We start from the raw sequence: 13799 nt of genomic DNA on the forward strand, positions 1-13799 counted from the left end.
AAACTCGGGCACCGTCAATCATACCTTTAAAAAATAATGAATAGCCTTTATATCAGTTGTATCATATGTGAACATCCCTGATCTGAATTAAACTGAGGACTATAAATGATCATTTTCAGTGTCATAATGATCACCCCACCTCCCCCCAAGGCTCAACACTTCTTCCTCCTCCAAGGCGGCAATTATTATCAGGAGCCTCCGACGTCTCATCCGAAGATCCATGGTGTCGCTATGACATATGAGGGTTTACTTAAACCCCCTCTATGTTGCCCGTGTTTTGTGATTGGTTTGCTGCGTTCTGTATCGATAAACCAATCGCATAGATAATATTCTTTTGAGGGAATAATTTGTATTGGTTTATTGCATTCATGTATTGATGAACCAATCGCATATAGATAAGATTTATTTGTGGGAATAATTTCAATTGGTTTATTGCGTTCATGTAGGCCTATTGATGAACCTCAGAGCAAAAGTTGAAAGACAGTAGATGAATAGATAGCCTATATTTATGGATAGATAGACCACAATCCGTGTGTGTGTGTGTGTGATATAATAGCCCTATTAACTATTATTGTTAATGTTAAGTAGCCTAAACAATCACACACACAATTCAATTTTTCAATTCAAAGGGCTTTATTGGCATGAGAAAACATACGTTTACATTGCCAAAGCAGAAAGCACAATACAACAATACATCAATACAATCAAAACAAAAAATATGTACATTTGAACGTCAGAATCTTCAATAGATCAATTTCTATATTGTACCAAGATCGCTGGATGCAGGTATAGTGCAGGAATCTAAACAATGATTAGTCTTTAGGGTGGTTGTGTTCCGTTTGATATCCTTCTCCTATCACAGCAACTCACAAATCTTGCTGCTGTGTTTGCACATTGTTGTACTTCGCCCAGCAGATATGGGAGTTTTTTGTCATTGGTCATGTTTTCAAAATCTCCGTGTGTGGTTGTAATCTGTGGGAAGTATGTGTCTCTGATGTCTTGGTACAATGGACAGATGGTTAGGAAGTGTAGCTCGGTTTCCACTTCATTTTGTGTGCAGTGGGTGCATAGTCTGTCTTCTCTCGGGATACAGGTCTGCCTATGACGGCCTTTCTCGATCGCAAGACTGTGCTCACTGAGTCTGTACCTAGTTAGGATTTTTCTTTGTTTTGGGTCGGTCACGGTGCTCAGGTATTCTGCCACTGCGTATTCTCGGTTTAGGGCCAGATAGCATTCTAGTTTACTCTGCTTTTGTGTTGCTTCTTTCCAATGTGTCAGGTAGTTTTCCTTTTGCTGTTTTATAATTTGGTTTAGTCCAATGGGTTTTCTATCTCGTGGCTCTGTTTGTGTTTGTGCCCGGAGTTCCAGGGCCAGCTGGCTGAGGGGGCATCTCTCTAGAGTTTCGCTGTGTGTGAGTGCCTTTTTATGGAGTGCATCTAGGTCGCTTTCTTTTAGGTGGTTGTAGAACTTAAGTGCTCTCTTTTTTATTTTTATTATGAGTGGGTATCGTCCTAATTCTGCCCTGCATGCATTATTTGGTGTTTTTCGCTGGGTACGGAGAATGGATTTGCAGAATTCTGTGTGTAGGGTCTCGGTTTGGTGTTTATCCCATTTTTCAAGGTCATGGTTTGCTAATGGTCCCCAGATCTCACAACCATAGAGGGAAATTGGTTCTATCACAGAGTCCAGTATTTTAAGCCAGGTTTTTATTGGGATGTCTATTTTGATGTTTCTTTTGATAGCATAGAATGCCCTTCTTGCCTTGTCTCTCAAGTCCTTTACAGCTTGGTTGTAGTTCCCTGTGCTGCTGATGTTTAGGCCAAGGTAGGTATAGTTTTTTGTTTGTTCTAGTGGGATTGTATTTAGGAAAAATTGATGGTTTTGGCGGCTGGATCTTTTTTGAAATATCATGATTTTAGTCTTAGTTAGGTTCACTGTCATGGCCCATGTCTGGGAGAATTTGTGTAGGAGATCAAGTTGCTGCTGTAGTCCTTCCTTGGTTGGAGACAGCAGCAGCAGGTCATCTGCGAAAAGTAAGCATTTGATTTCTGTGTTTGCCAAGGGGATGCCTGGAGCTGTAGACTGTTCTAACGTTTTTGCTAATTCGTTGATATATATGTTGAAGAGTGTTGGACTCAGGCTGCATCCCTGTCTAACTCCTCGGCTTTGGGGGAAAAAGTCTGTGTGCTTTTCGCCTATTTTAACTGCGCATTTGTTGTTAGTGTACATTGATTTTATGATGTCATAGGTTTTCCCCCCAATGCCACTTTCCAATAGTTTGTACATCAGACCCTCATGCCAAATTGAATCGAATGCTTTTTTGAAGTCGACAAAGCATGAGAATAATTTGCTTTTGTTTTTGTTTATTTGGTTGTCAATTAGGGTGTTTAGAGTGTAAATGTGGTCTGTTGTGCGATATTTTGGTAGAAAGCCAATTTGTGATTTGCTCAGGACATTGCTTTCTGTGAGGAAGTTTAAAATTCTGTGGTTGAGGATCATGCAGAGGATCTTTCCGAGGTTGCTGTTTACACAGATCCCGCGGTAGTTATTTGGGTCATATTTGTCTTCACTTTTGTGGAGTGGCGTTATCAGCCCTTGGTTCCATGCGCTGGGGAAGATCCCAGAGCTGAGCACGATATTTAGGAGTTTTAGTATGGCCAGTTGGAATTTGAGGTCGGTGAATTTTATCATTTCATTTAGAATACCGTCTGCCCCACAGGCCTTCTTGGTTTTAAGTGTTTTTATTTTGTCTTGTAGTTCTTTTAGGTTGATTTGGGAATCTAGTGGATTCTGGTAGTCTTTTATGGCTGACTCTAGGTTTTGTAGTTTATCTTTTATTTGTTTTTGCTCTTTGTTCTTCTCGATTGGGCCAAAGAGGCTAGAAAAATGGTTCACCCATATATCTCCATTTTGGATGGGTAGTTCGTCCTGTTTTAGCTTATTAAGTCTGTTCCAGTTTTCCCAGAAGCTGTTTGTCTGTATGGAATCCTCAATATCTTGCAGTTGGTTTCTAACATGTTGATCTCTTTTTTCTCTTACTGTATTCTTGTATTGTTTCAGTGTTTCCCCATATTGGAGACGTGTGTTGTGGTTGTCTGGGTCTCTGTGTTTTTGGTTTGATAGTTTCCTTAATTTTTTCCTGAGATTCTTGCAGTCATTATCGTACCATTTGTCATTCTCAACATTTTTTCTGGCTTTCCTGTTTGATACTTTTAGGTTTGCTAGTGAGGCTGTTAGTTCAAATATATGATTGAGGCCTTCTACTGCCCTGTTTACACTTTCACTGTTTTCTTCAAAGGTTTTTTCTAGGAACTGATCCAGTTGTGATTGGACTTGTTTTTGCCTAATAGCATTTTGGAAAGCTTCTGCGCTATGTTCATTCCATTTGTAACGTTTTCTTATAGTATGTAGTTTGTTTGGCGTTTGTTCTTTGTGTCTGTGTGTTGATCTGTTTAAATAGGCTGTGGTTCTGTTGTGGTCTGACAGGGGTGTTTGCGGGCTGACTGTGAAAGCTCTGAGGGATGCTAGGTTTATGTCAGTGATAAAGTAATCTACCGTGCTGTTTCCCAGAGCTGAATGTATATCTACCGAAGGAGTCCCCTCGGAGTCTACCGTTAACGATGTACAGACCCAGTGAGCGACAGCGCTGTAGCAGTTGTGACCCATGTTTGTTTGTTGTTTTGTCGTGATTGTATCTCGGGGGACATGTTGGGGAGCTGATGTTTCCCCCTCCTGGTAAGTGTTTGTTTCCCTGTGTGTTGAGGGTGTCAGGCCCTTGTCCTGTTCTGGCATTTAGGTCTCCACAAATTACAATGTGACCGTGTGCCTGGAAACAGCTGATATCCTCTTCTAGTGTGGGGAAAAAGTCCTCTGTAAAGTAAGGGGATTCAATTGGGGGGATGTAGGTGGCACACAGGTAGACATTCTTTTCGGTTGTGGTAAGTTCCTTGTTTATTTCTAGCCAGATGGAAGAAGTTCCAGTTTTGACTAGCTTAATGGAGTGGATTAGTTCTGACACACACACACACACACACACACACACACACACACACACACACACACACACACACACACACACACACACACACACACACACACACACACACACACACACACACACACACACACACACACACACACACACACACACACAGAGACTAAACTTTTATATAACCTAGCTGCCTGGGTCCCTGCAGGCTATTCGATCCATCCATGCATATGCTTCATCTATTCTTATTTATATTCATTGCATAAGATAAGCAACCTAAACGTGTAGGCTGAAACAAGTTATTCACAACTGTTTGCAGCTGCAATCAATCAATTTACAGTATAAACGACCATGCCCAGAAGATATTAAGACAAGCATTACACAACATTGATTAGGACTAGGCTACTTTACATGAGCCTCACTTTACTGGCAAAACAGTCCCACCTACACCTACTGCATATTTCATGAACTTATTTCATATGCACATTTTATCAGTTTAATGGAAACACCGACAATTCGCTTTTCTTTTTTCGACTTAATGAACATATGCTTCCTTTTTTCGCAAAGGCTTAATGGAACCGCACCTAGTGACAGACCGACAGCGCCGGTTCTAATTGCTATTCTAATTGCTTCCATGACGTGCTGGATATATACAATTGTATTTCGTTCCATAAATATGGTATACTCTTGCTAAATCAACATTAACATTACATACAGAGCCGCTATTTAAAAAATATATAATTGAATTCGATCGCTGTGCTTCAACTGCGCTCGGAGGGTTTCAGTCGTGGCCTGGGGGAGAGGACAGCGGAGTGGAGCAGGGGCTGTTTTCAACCCCAAGATGAGCACATGAGCGGGGGTAGACAAGGGAGTCTCGAGACCGGTCCGTCGTCTCGTTCAGTTATTTACAAGCATGTTTACCAAGATTATATTATTTATTTATCCATAAATAGGTTATGATGTAACTAAATATATAATTATTTCTCCTCTACAGCCGCTATTTTATATTTTAGACTTTAAAATGCGCGTCTCGTCTCAAGGCCATTCCAGGCCGCTTGACTGACAGGTACCTTGTACACGCCCACTTTCTGAAAAAAAAGCTGCTTCGAAATGATTTTAGCTTGCTTTTTTTTCCTAGCTTCCTTTGGTGTGAACGCGGCATTACTCCATTGGATCCTTAACCCATTTAGACCTGAGGACGCATGTGTGTCATATTAAAGCTTTAAACCCATTTTGGGCGGGAACCCCTTTTGGTGTTTTAACTAAGCATTATGTTATACTTTAGCTATTGAAAAATAGCAGATCTACAAGCTCATAGCGCGCCACCGAGTGGCGCGCTATGAACTTGTAGGTCTGCTATTTTTGAAAAATCGTAAAAATGCGGCACAAATCTTTGAATATATATTCTTTCAGAGCGAACGTTTTTTTTTATTTCGACGTCAGGCCTGAATGGGTTAAGAAAAAGCCCCCCCCCCCCCCCCTCTTTATTTCTATACCGTACACTTTTTTTCTAACAGTATATATCATTATTTATTTTTTGCATAGAAGTGTATATTTCTATGTCTTTAAATGTTTTGATGAATTGTGAATGGAGGACCCTTATGTAAACAAGTCTTAGTGCTTTTTCTGGTTTTATGTATTGACCAGTACTTTCCTTGAACTGTACCCATTCTGCAAAAGTGCCGCTCCAATGCACAGCTTTGTGTGTACGTCTGTCCGTTTGAGCACAAATGTATGTGACGTCATGATGTTGACAACATCAGACGTCATCATTGTGATGCAAAGGCACCGCTCATTTCACACAAGCGTGTGATTTTGTATCAATCAATCAAATTGTCAGTCAAACCACCTAACTTGTGGTTTGTCCCCCCCATTGATTAGAATGACAAATTATGAGATAATGTAAGGACACATTCTAGTAAGTCTCCATACTAACTTTGATGAGGCAGTTCTAAAAACCTTTTTTCTTTTTCTTTAATTTCCTGAAAAGGTTAATATTTTGGACATAGCTGGTTTCTGCCCGACAGCAGAGATGAAGACAGTTAAATACAAGAAGGACCCTGCTGCCTGATGGGTGAACAGATAGAACAGGTATGTTGGATCTACTAATTACACCATCATTCATGTGCCCTAGGCTATAATTGATTGTGAATGAGAGTGCTGTGTCATTGGGCTGATGAACAAGGAAGAAGAGGGAGGGAGGGAACAATGAGTGACTATTAGGCCCAGGCCACACGTATATGGGTCTTTTGCAAAACGCACATTTCTCTGTGCGTTTGGGCCTTTCAGCCACACGCAAACGGCGTTTTCGGCCACTCAAACGGAGGTTTTTTTAAACGGATAAATAAGTGAAGATTTTCGAAAATATCCGGATCAGTGGAGCGGTGTAGTCATGCGAAACGGAGTTTTTGAGAAACAATGATGTCACCGCCACCGCCCACATGCAGCTTGTCAAGCAGAGGTCCTCACAAGTATAGGTAAAAAAAACACTGCCAGCCCAGTCCTCAGCGCAATGGCCCGTTGCGCAAAGAGGTTGAGATTTGACTCGTGCTATATTCAGATAATCTTCAACCGATTGTTATAATTCGAAGTGGTATATATTCCGTGAAGTTTATATTTTCATTGGGTGTACAAGTCATGTTTTTAATATGCCTTCATCAAATGATATAGAGAGATGGTAGGGTAGTGCCCAAGCCCGTATAGCCATTCAGCCTATATGAGCTTAGCCCCATATGTGCCCTCTCCCTACGCTCATTCTGTAGCTCCGAGATGAGGTCACAGAAAGAAACCCCTCCCACCCCGTTCAGAAACGGCGCATGTTTCCACAATTCCCCATTGCTTACCATTTTCTTAACAATGCACCAAAACCTTGAAGTGACGTTCCGGGTTTACACTAATTTACCGTCAACAACGGAAAAGAAAATCCAACTAGCGATTTGAACCGAGCCTTTACGAAGCGAATTTTGTCAGTCGCTTCCATGTTTATCAAGGGATTGGTGCGTGTGCGCGGGCATGTCGAGTGAACTGAAGTCAGTTGGACATTTTCGACCAGGGGAGGCGCCGGGGAGGCGCTAAAGCTTTTCAACTTCCTTGAAAAACATGCTAAACAACCGCTGTAACGCTCGTGTAACCGTTTAAAGTTGGATTTTCTTTTCCGTTGTTGACGTTGAATTAGTGTAAACCCGGAACGTCACTTCAAGGTTTGGTGCATTGTTAAGAAAATGGTAAGCAATGGGGAATTGTGGAAACATGCGCCGTTTCTGAACGGGGTGGGAGGGGTTTCTTTCTGTGACCTCATCTCGGAGCTACAGAATGAGCGTAGGGAGAGGGCACATATGGGGCTAATATGAGCTGTGGTGCGCTTGCTAGGTCTACACTCTCAATTAGGGATTTTCCCAGAGGTTAATTTCACTGATGTGTACAACCTTTATTCAAATAGTTTCATTTGTATTGGTGCCGAGTGCGAAGCCAATAGGTTCATTGCGGACCGCTACAGATAAACTGTGGATATTAACCTACCAATAAGGACCCAGGCCAAATGCCATTGCGCAGTAGCCTACACCAACAAGTCTATGCGTGGTGTGTGCATAGCCGCATGTGAAACTATATCGTGCTGTATTTTGCATAATGGTCATGCGAGGAGAGAGAGAGAGGGTGCAGAGAGAGAGAGGTGTGAATGGGATCGCATCGTGCGTGCGCATTATGGCACATCTCTCTCATGTTTAGGGCGCACCATTGACTGTGTCACTGTGCCTACATGCTGACAATGTGCGCGTGAACTTGTATTAGCCTAAAATATAGCCACTCTACAAGCTCACAACTGGTTGTGGACACTTCTATAGGTCTGACTCTGCTATTCATTTCTGTGCAGGACTTGCCAGGTCGCCAGAGCAATGGTAAAGTGTCTATCATTTTTAAATTATATGGAGAGAAAAGTCGAGAGTCGGGATCTGGAGATTTACGCACATAGTGTGACATGCTGACAGACAATGAAAGAAACATATACTTCCACTCACAATTTAGGTGGCTTTTAAAATGCGGTACTTATTCCTTCATTAAAAATATGATTGGCACCTCATAAGTGTAAATATAAAATCAAATATAATATAGCCTACAATTGAAACCTGCTACTGCAGTGATTTTATCCAGTGTTCAATGCGTTTCTGCGTTTGGGTGGACGAAAATATCCGGACGAAAATATCCGTTTTGCAAAAGATCCAGAGTGGTGTGGCCTGGGCCTTAGAGAGAAGACCGACTGAGAGGAGATTAGGCCGATAAGCAGGTTAGAGACAGTAAAGTAAATGCAATGCAAGTGCACTGACTGTGTGTATAATGAAAGCCCCTGTACTATGTCTCAGAGAGAGAGAGGCACGTACAAATTAACCCAGGAAAGGATGGGACTGAGAGAGGATGAGAAAGCAGGGAATTATATCTAATCAGCTCTCATAACAACCGTTCGCCTCTGGTAACAAAATAAAAAAAGTCCACAGGGAAGCACGCACATCCCATCAAAAAATTGTAGGCTAAAGTCCAACAGGCTTTCAGCACTCTAGCGCCTACACTTTAGAACCCACTGCCCTTAGTGATCAAGCGCGCTGAATCAGTGTCCTCTTTTAAATCCCTTTTGAAAACACACTTTTATAGTTTAGCCTTCACCTCCAATCTCTATTAATATTTGAGTTGTTTTCCCCTGCTGCTTATTATATTTTGTTGTTTGTTGAAAGGTTTTCTGCTGCGTATTTTGCTGTTTGTCTATGTAAAGCACTTCGTAATGCAATTTTGAAAGGTGCTATATAAATAAAGTTTGTATTATTTTATTATTCACAGATGCTGAACTAAAATACATACAGTACTTAACACGTTGGTTGCTAAAGACATCCACAGACGTCTTTTATCAGTATAAAACGATCTCGATAAAATCACTGTTTTGCACTGTTTTGTGCACACCAGACAGTTTTTTAAGTTGCTTGATTCAGTATTGAAATATTTGATATTAATTTCATCAGACACACCCCCTTCTTATACAAACCCATTGTAACATAAAACTCCATTTTAACACCTGTCCTTGGTTCTGGTGAGCAATTACTTTAATTTCTTTCTATAATTATTTGGGAAAATGGAATAAATAAATAACAAAAGTAATTGAAAAAACACGGCCCCTCACATATTAGGCCAATATCAGTCACCAGAACCAAGGACGGGTGTTTTCAATGAATGTCACAGAGGATTGTGTGCACATCTTATGCCTTATTTTTCAACTGTGCAACAAGAGCTGTGGTCTGTATGCTGAGTGATTGATTGTTGATTTATTTAAGTATATATTGTATATGCTGAGGTGACAGATCGGCTATGATAATAAATATCGTTTATTTTACAGTTTGGACTTCAGTTTTTCAAGCATACGTCTGAATATCGTCCTTGCCGTCCGTACAACCCAGTGCCTTAGTATAGGACTTTGGGCACTAAACACACAATACAGTCTTCCGACATATTTTCATTGTGTCTCCATTCCCTTGCTGCCGCCCCCAGTTGCCACGGCAACGAATAAAGTATGGAAATGAATTATGAATGAACTTCACAGCCTCTTGACCGAAACAGATGAGCACAGGCATATAAGATTTACAGTGAGCAGCAAACAATGACACAAACATAGACAAGACGACAATAAAACTAATAAAAAACAACAAAAAACTGTGCCTCTTACCAATGTTCAGTCTGTTGAGATGAGGGGTGAAGACACCGTCAGGGTAGACTTTGATCATGAGAAAGAGGTGGGAGTCCTGCGTGGAGTCTGGCGAAGCGGCCGGTACAAGCCTCTCCTCCACAGGAGTATACGGCTTCACCACGACACTGTCTGGACACGGAAGACAGAGGACAGAGCTGCTGTGACATGCCATGCCAGACTATGCGGAGAACACGCATGACCTCTGTTTTGTCTTTTGTGGTGACCATGCATGTTACTAGAGGTTCATGTGACACGGTAAAAAGTACAAAATAGGCTCTACGCACAGCAGCCATATCTACTTTACTTCCTTCACATGTGTTACCAATTATGCTAGTTAAGGTTGTGGTCCATTCTGGTCAAACAGAGTCAGGGTACTGAATGTTGATATTGTGCATGCACTGGAAACACTGGAAGCTACACCAGAGGGCCTCAACGTGGAGTCCAGGCAACGGCGTCAACTTCGGGAGTGCCTGAGGGCTTGGGCACCCACTGAAAAAATAATAAGCCAAATAGCACCCACTGAGATTAAGGGTGAAGATCCCCTCCCCCTGGTCATTTTGTCACGTAGGCACACACCTTTACGGTGTTCACAGAACAGGTATTCAAATGCTAATACGGTGGCTTTGTTCCAGTGAGCGCACGGTTCATTCACACTCCGTATCCTGCAGCAACACTAACACGGTCAGCGGAGAGGCTGCTGTCTGTGTACCGTCGGCCCGTCTGTAAAGAGCGAGGGGAGGGGCAGCAACACCGCCGGCCGCCGGGTAATCTCCACACTGACTTGAGACTTGACAAACAGAGCCATCTCAGCCAAAATAGCCCAAAACAATGTCCGGGGAACAGAACTGTTCCTTTTCCTCAGACTACTTTTACTTTAATTAAAAGCTAAGATGCAGTGGCTGTAATTGGGTCAATGATCTTGCTTTCGTGAGCAATGGTGTACGAGATTGGTAATACATTGGTCAACCGGGGGGCACCCACTGCCGTTATAGGAACCTTACGCGCCGAGTCCAGGGACCCTATTGTTCCTTGAGCGGGTTCCAAATGGCCCCTTACAGGTGTGTAACTGAGGCCCTCATTTATCAACGCAGCGTACGCCAAAATATGGGTGCACGCCGGAATTACCGCAATTTAATCGGCATTTATAATTTCTGCAAAACCTCGTAGGCTTTGTCCTGTTTTTCTGTCATAGAAAAGCGGAGCAGCATTGTTTGACCAGTGGACACGCTGTCACAGGCATCTAAACATATGTATTCACTCCTAAAATGTTAATATAAAACTGTATTATGTATATACATGTAAAAAAAAAAAAAAAAAGAGATTTCCAACTTTAAATTAAAAATATAACATGTTTACAATGTAGAAGTTTATGCTTAATCAAACTTTACTGGCCTTGTTAAACATATATATGCAGCGCACTTGTGAGATGATTCGGGAGCGCAGCGTGACTTCAGATGCCTATAATCCCTAAACTAAAGTAAAGTGACAATGACAAGCATCGGCCTATAGCTTGCCTATTTGCAATTATAGGCTATAGACCAGGGTTCCCCAATTAATTTTCCTCGAGGGCCATATTTTGACTAGGGTACCAGGCTGGGGGCCGAGTCCGCACGCGTGAGGTCGAGGTCTTGCCCTGAAAATTCATTTATAGGGCAGGACCCCATTTGAAAAGGATGGCCAGTTTGACATGCACAGGCTACTGACCCCCATTTTTTTTTTTTTTATTTTTTTTATTCTTCCGTGGGCCGCAAGGGGGCGCTCCGCGGGCCGCAAATGGCCCGCGGGCCGCCTATTGGGGAACCCTGCTATAGACCTATAGGTGTAAGGGGCTTAATCATTCACCCATAGAGCACCGAAGTCTGACGTCACTTTCAGTAGAGGGCACCAACACACAGGTTCATGTATTTCTTTATTTGCATTGAAATCTCCATAGGGCGATTTTAGGTCGCTTCATATAAGAACTGTGTTTGAAAAATAAACCGACCACCCCGGCCTTTCTGTCAGGGGAGTGGCTGTGCGTCGTTAATGATGTCCATTCATATTTGATACAGCCAGTTTCTGGAGAAAATGGAATGAATGTGGCCGCAAAAGCCTTGAAACTACATATGAAGGCAATGTCGCTGCTAATATACGTCACGCCCAGCTGTCAACACATTGCGCTCCTGAGATTCCTCGTTGACGTAAGCTCAGCTGGTGGTGACTCGACTCGTACTAACCACGAAACATTAAATATCAATAAAATAAAAATAAAAATAAACGTAATTGACATTCAGTTTCTGTTGTGCGACGGGCAGATGCAGCCACCCCCCCTACCCGGAAATGTAGTCTCTGGGTTGTTTGACTCGTTTCTAACGCTTATTTTGTTACTCTTTGGGTATATTTGTACATTTCCACATTCAGTCGATGCTTCATATCCATATGAGTGAAAAGGCCGGGGTGATCGGTTTATTTTTCAAACACAGTTCTTATATGAGGCGATCAAAAATCCCCCTATGGAGATTACAATGCAAATAACAAGTACATGAACCTGTGGACTGACACCCTCTACTGACAGTGACGTCAGGACTTCGGTGCTCTATAAATAAGTGCTTTAACAGTCATTCAGATAAACGGCAGATCTGGTCATCTGAGTCAGGATGATCGCTTATGCGAGACGGGACGGAACCGCCGTGGGCGCCGTTTAAACAGCACCACCAGCACACAATAGCCTTCATCCATAGGTTTATGATTCACTCCATAAACGTTGATTATTTATGACTGCCTTGGCAGCCAGGTTATCCCTCATTAACGTGCGGTGCAGGGCTGCAGGCATCATGACACCCCCCCACCCACACTCCCACAGCATGCACTCACAGCATAGTGAGCAGCATGGGATCGCCTTCGCCTACCTAGGCGAAGGCGATCATGACTGCTTTAAAAGGCACTGCACACGAATGGGTAAAATTAATATAGTAGCCTACAAACGTATTCTATTCATGGCGATGCAACTGTGATGTGTCATGTAGCCTTGGTGCGTGCGTGCGTGCGGGGACATGACAGCCAGACAAGCGAGGCGAGAGGGAAACATGTGTAGGGAAGGCCTACAGCTATTATTTCATTGATGCAGGTGTTCGTTCTTTATTTATTTAAGATACAACACACGAGTTGGGCTTGCAAGTTGCGTGTGTGTGCGTGCGCCTGTGTGTGTGTGTATGAGAGGGGGGGGGGGCGTGCCAGATTGATTTTAGATGTCACATTTATCACTGCTAGGAATGAAATTAAGGAAGGATCAGCTGTTTGGGATCACTTCATGAATGTCATGCCGACGTGACTGTAATCCAAAGCTGACGCTCGAATTTAAGGGGCAGATTTTACACTCCATTGATAAATGAGGGCCTGAGAGTTTAAAAATGGAACCAAATGGACCCGTAAGGGTACACTCCATTTGTACACTCTCAGAGTTATTGGGGTCCACTGTGCTACACTAAATGGAACACACTGTGCAACACTAAATGGTTGTTCCTGTGGATTGTATGTTCTGTGGATCAGATGAGGAATGATGGCGGAAGGTGGTGCACACGGAGATGGCACTGCTGGCACTGCTTGCCCTCGGGAAAAACATGAGGTTTTTAAAAGCGGTTGTGGAAAGATAATAGTGGTTGATGAGTTTCTACACTTTATCTCTGACAAGATGAGGACTCTTGACCATGATGAAGTTGTGCTTTTGGCTACTAACAACTTCTCATCTGAATGGATCACAAAATCCAAGGGCTTCTTGTTTGAAATTTGCCCAACGACAAAGCTACGCAAAATTAACCACACCGGTCGAGACAAGGACGCTAAAAACGTAAAAGTATGTCTGAGCCTGTTTAATGAATTTGGGGAAAACATGCCCATGTTTGTCTCCCACTTTTTGGACAAGCTCCCGCCAGTTGGCTTTGGCAGTATGGATGTGTCGGCTCTACTTCGAAGAGTTGAGCAACTAAGCACAGGCGACAGTTAATGAGAACCTGGCTGCGGCTACTGTGGCTGTGAATCGCCGGGTGACAGCGTTTGAGGAGAGCCGTAGCCGCGCTGCAGAAGTCCCGCTGGAGAGAGAGGAGCAGA

At 42.8% G+C, this 13799-nt stretch overlaps 1 protein-coding gene across 2 annotated transcripts in view; it reads right to left on the minus strand.

Annotated features, from left to right (window-relative positions):
• cyb5r4 (cytochrome b5 reductase 4) overlaps positions 1-13799 on the minus strand; it is a 66257-nt gene that overhangs the window by 14943 nt on the left and 37515 nt on the right. For both annotated transcript variants that reach the window (XR_013790229.1, XM_079503902.1), the window contains exon 12: positions 9693-9842. Coding sequence is in view for 1 of the 2 variants with exons in the window: in XM_079503902.1 (XP_079360028.1) it covers positions 9693-9842 (150 nt within the window). In the remaining variant the exon portion in view is untranslated. The remainder of the gene's footprint in view (positions 1-9692; positions 9843-13799) is intronic.

This window comes from Electrona antarctica, assembly GCF_951216825.1.
Source record: "Electrona antarctica genome assembly, chromosome: 6".
Classification (NCBI taxonomy): Eukaryota; Metazoa; Chordata; class Actinopteri; order Myctophiformes; family Myctophidae; genus Electrona; species Electrona antarctica.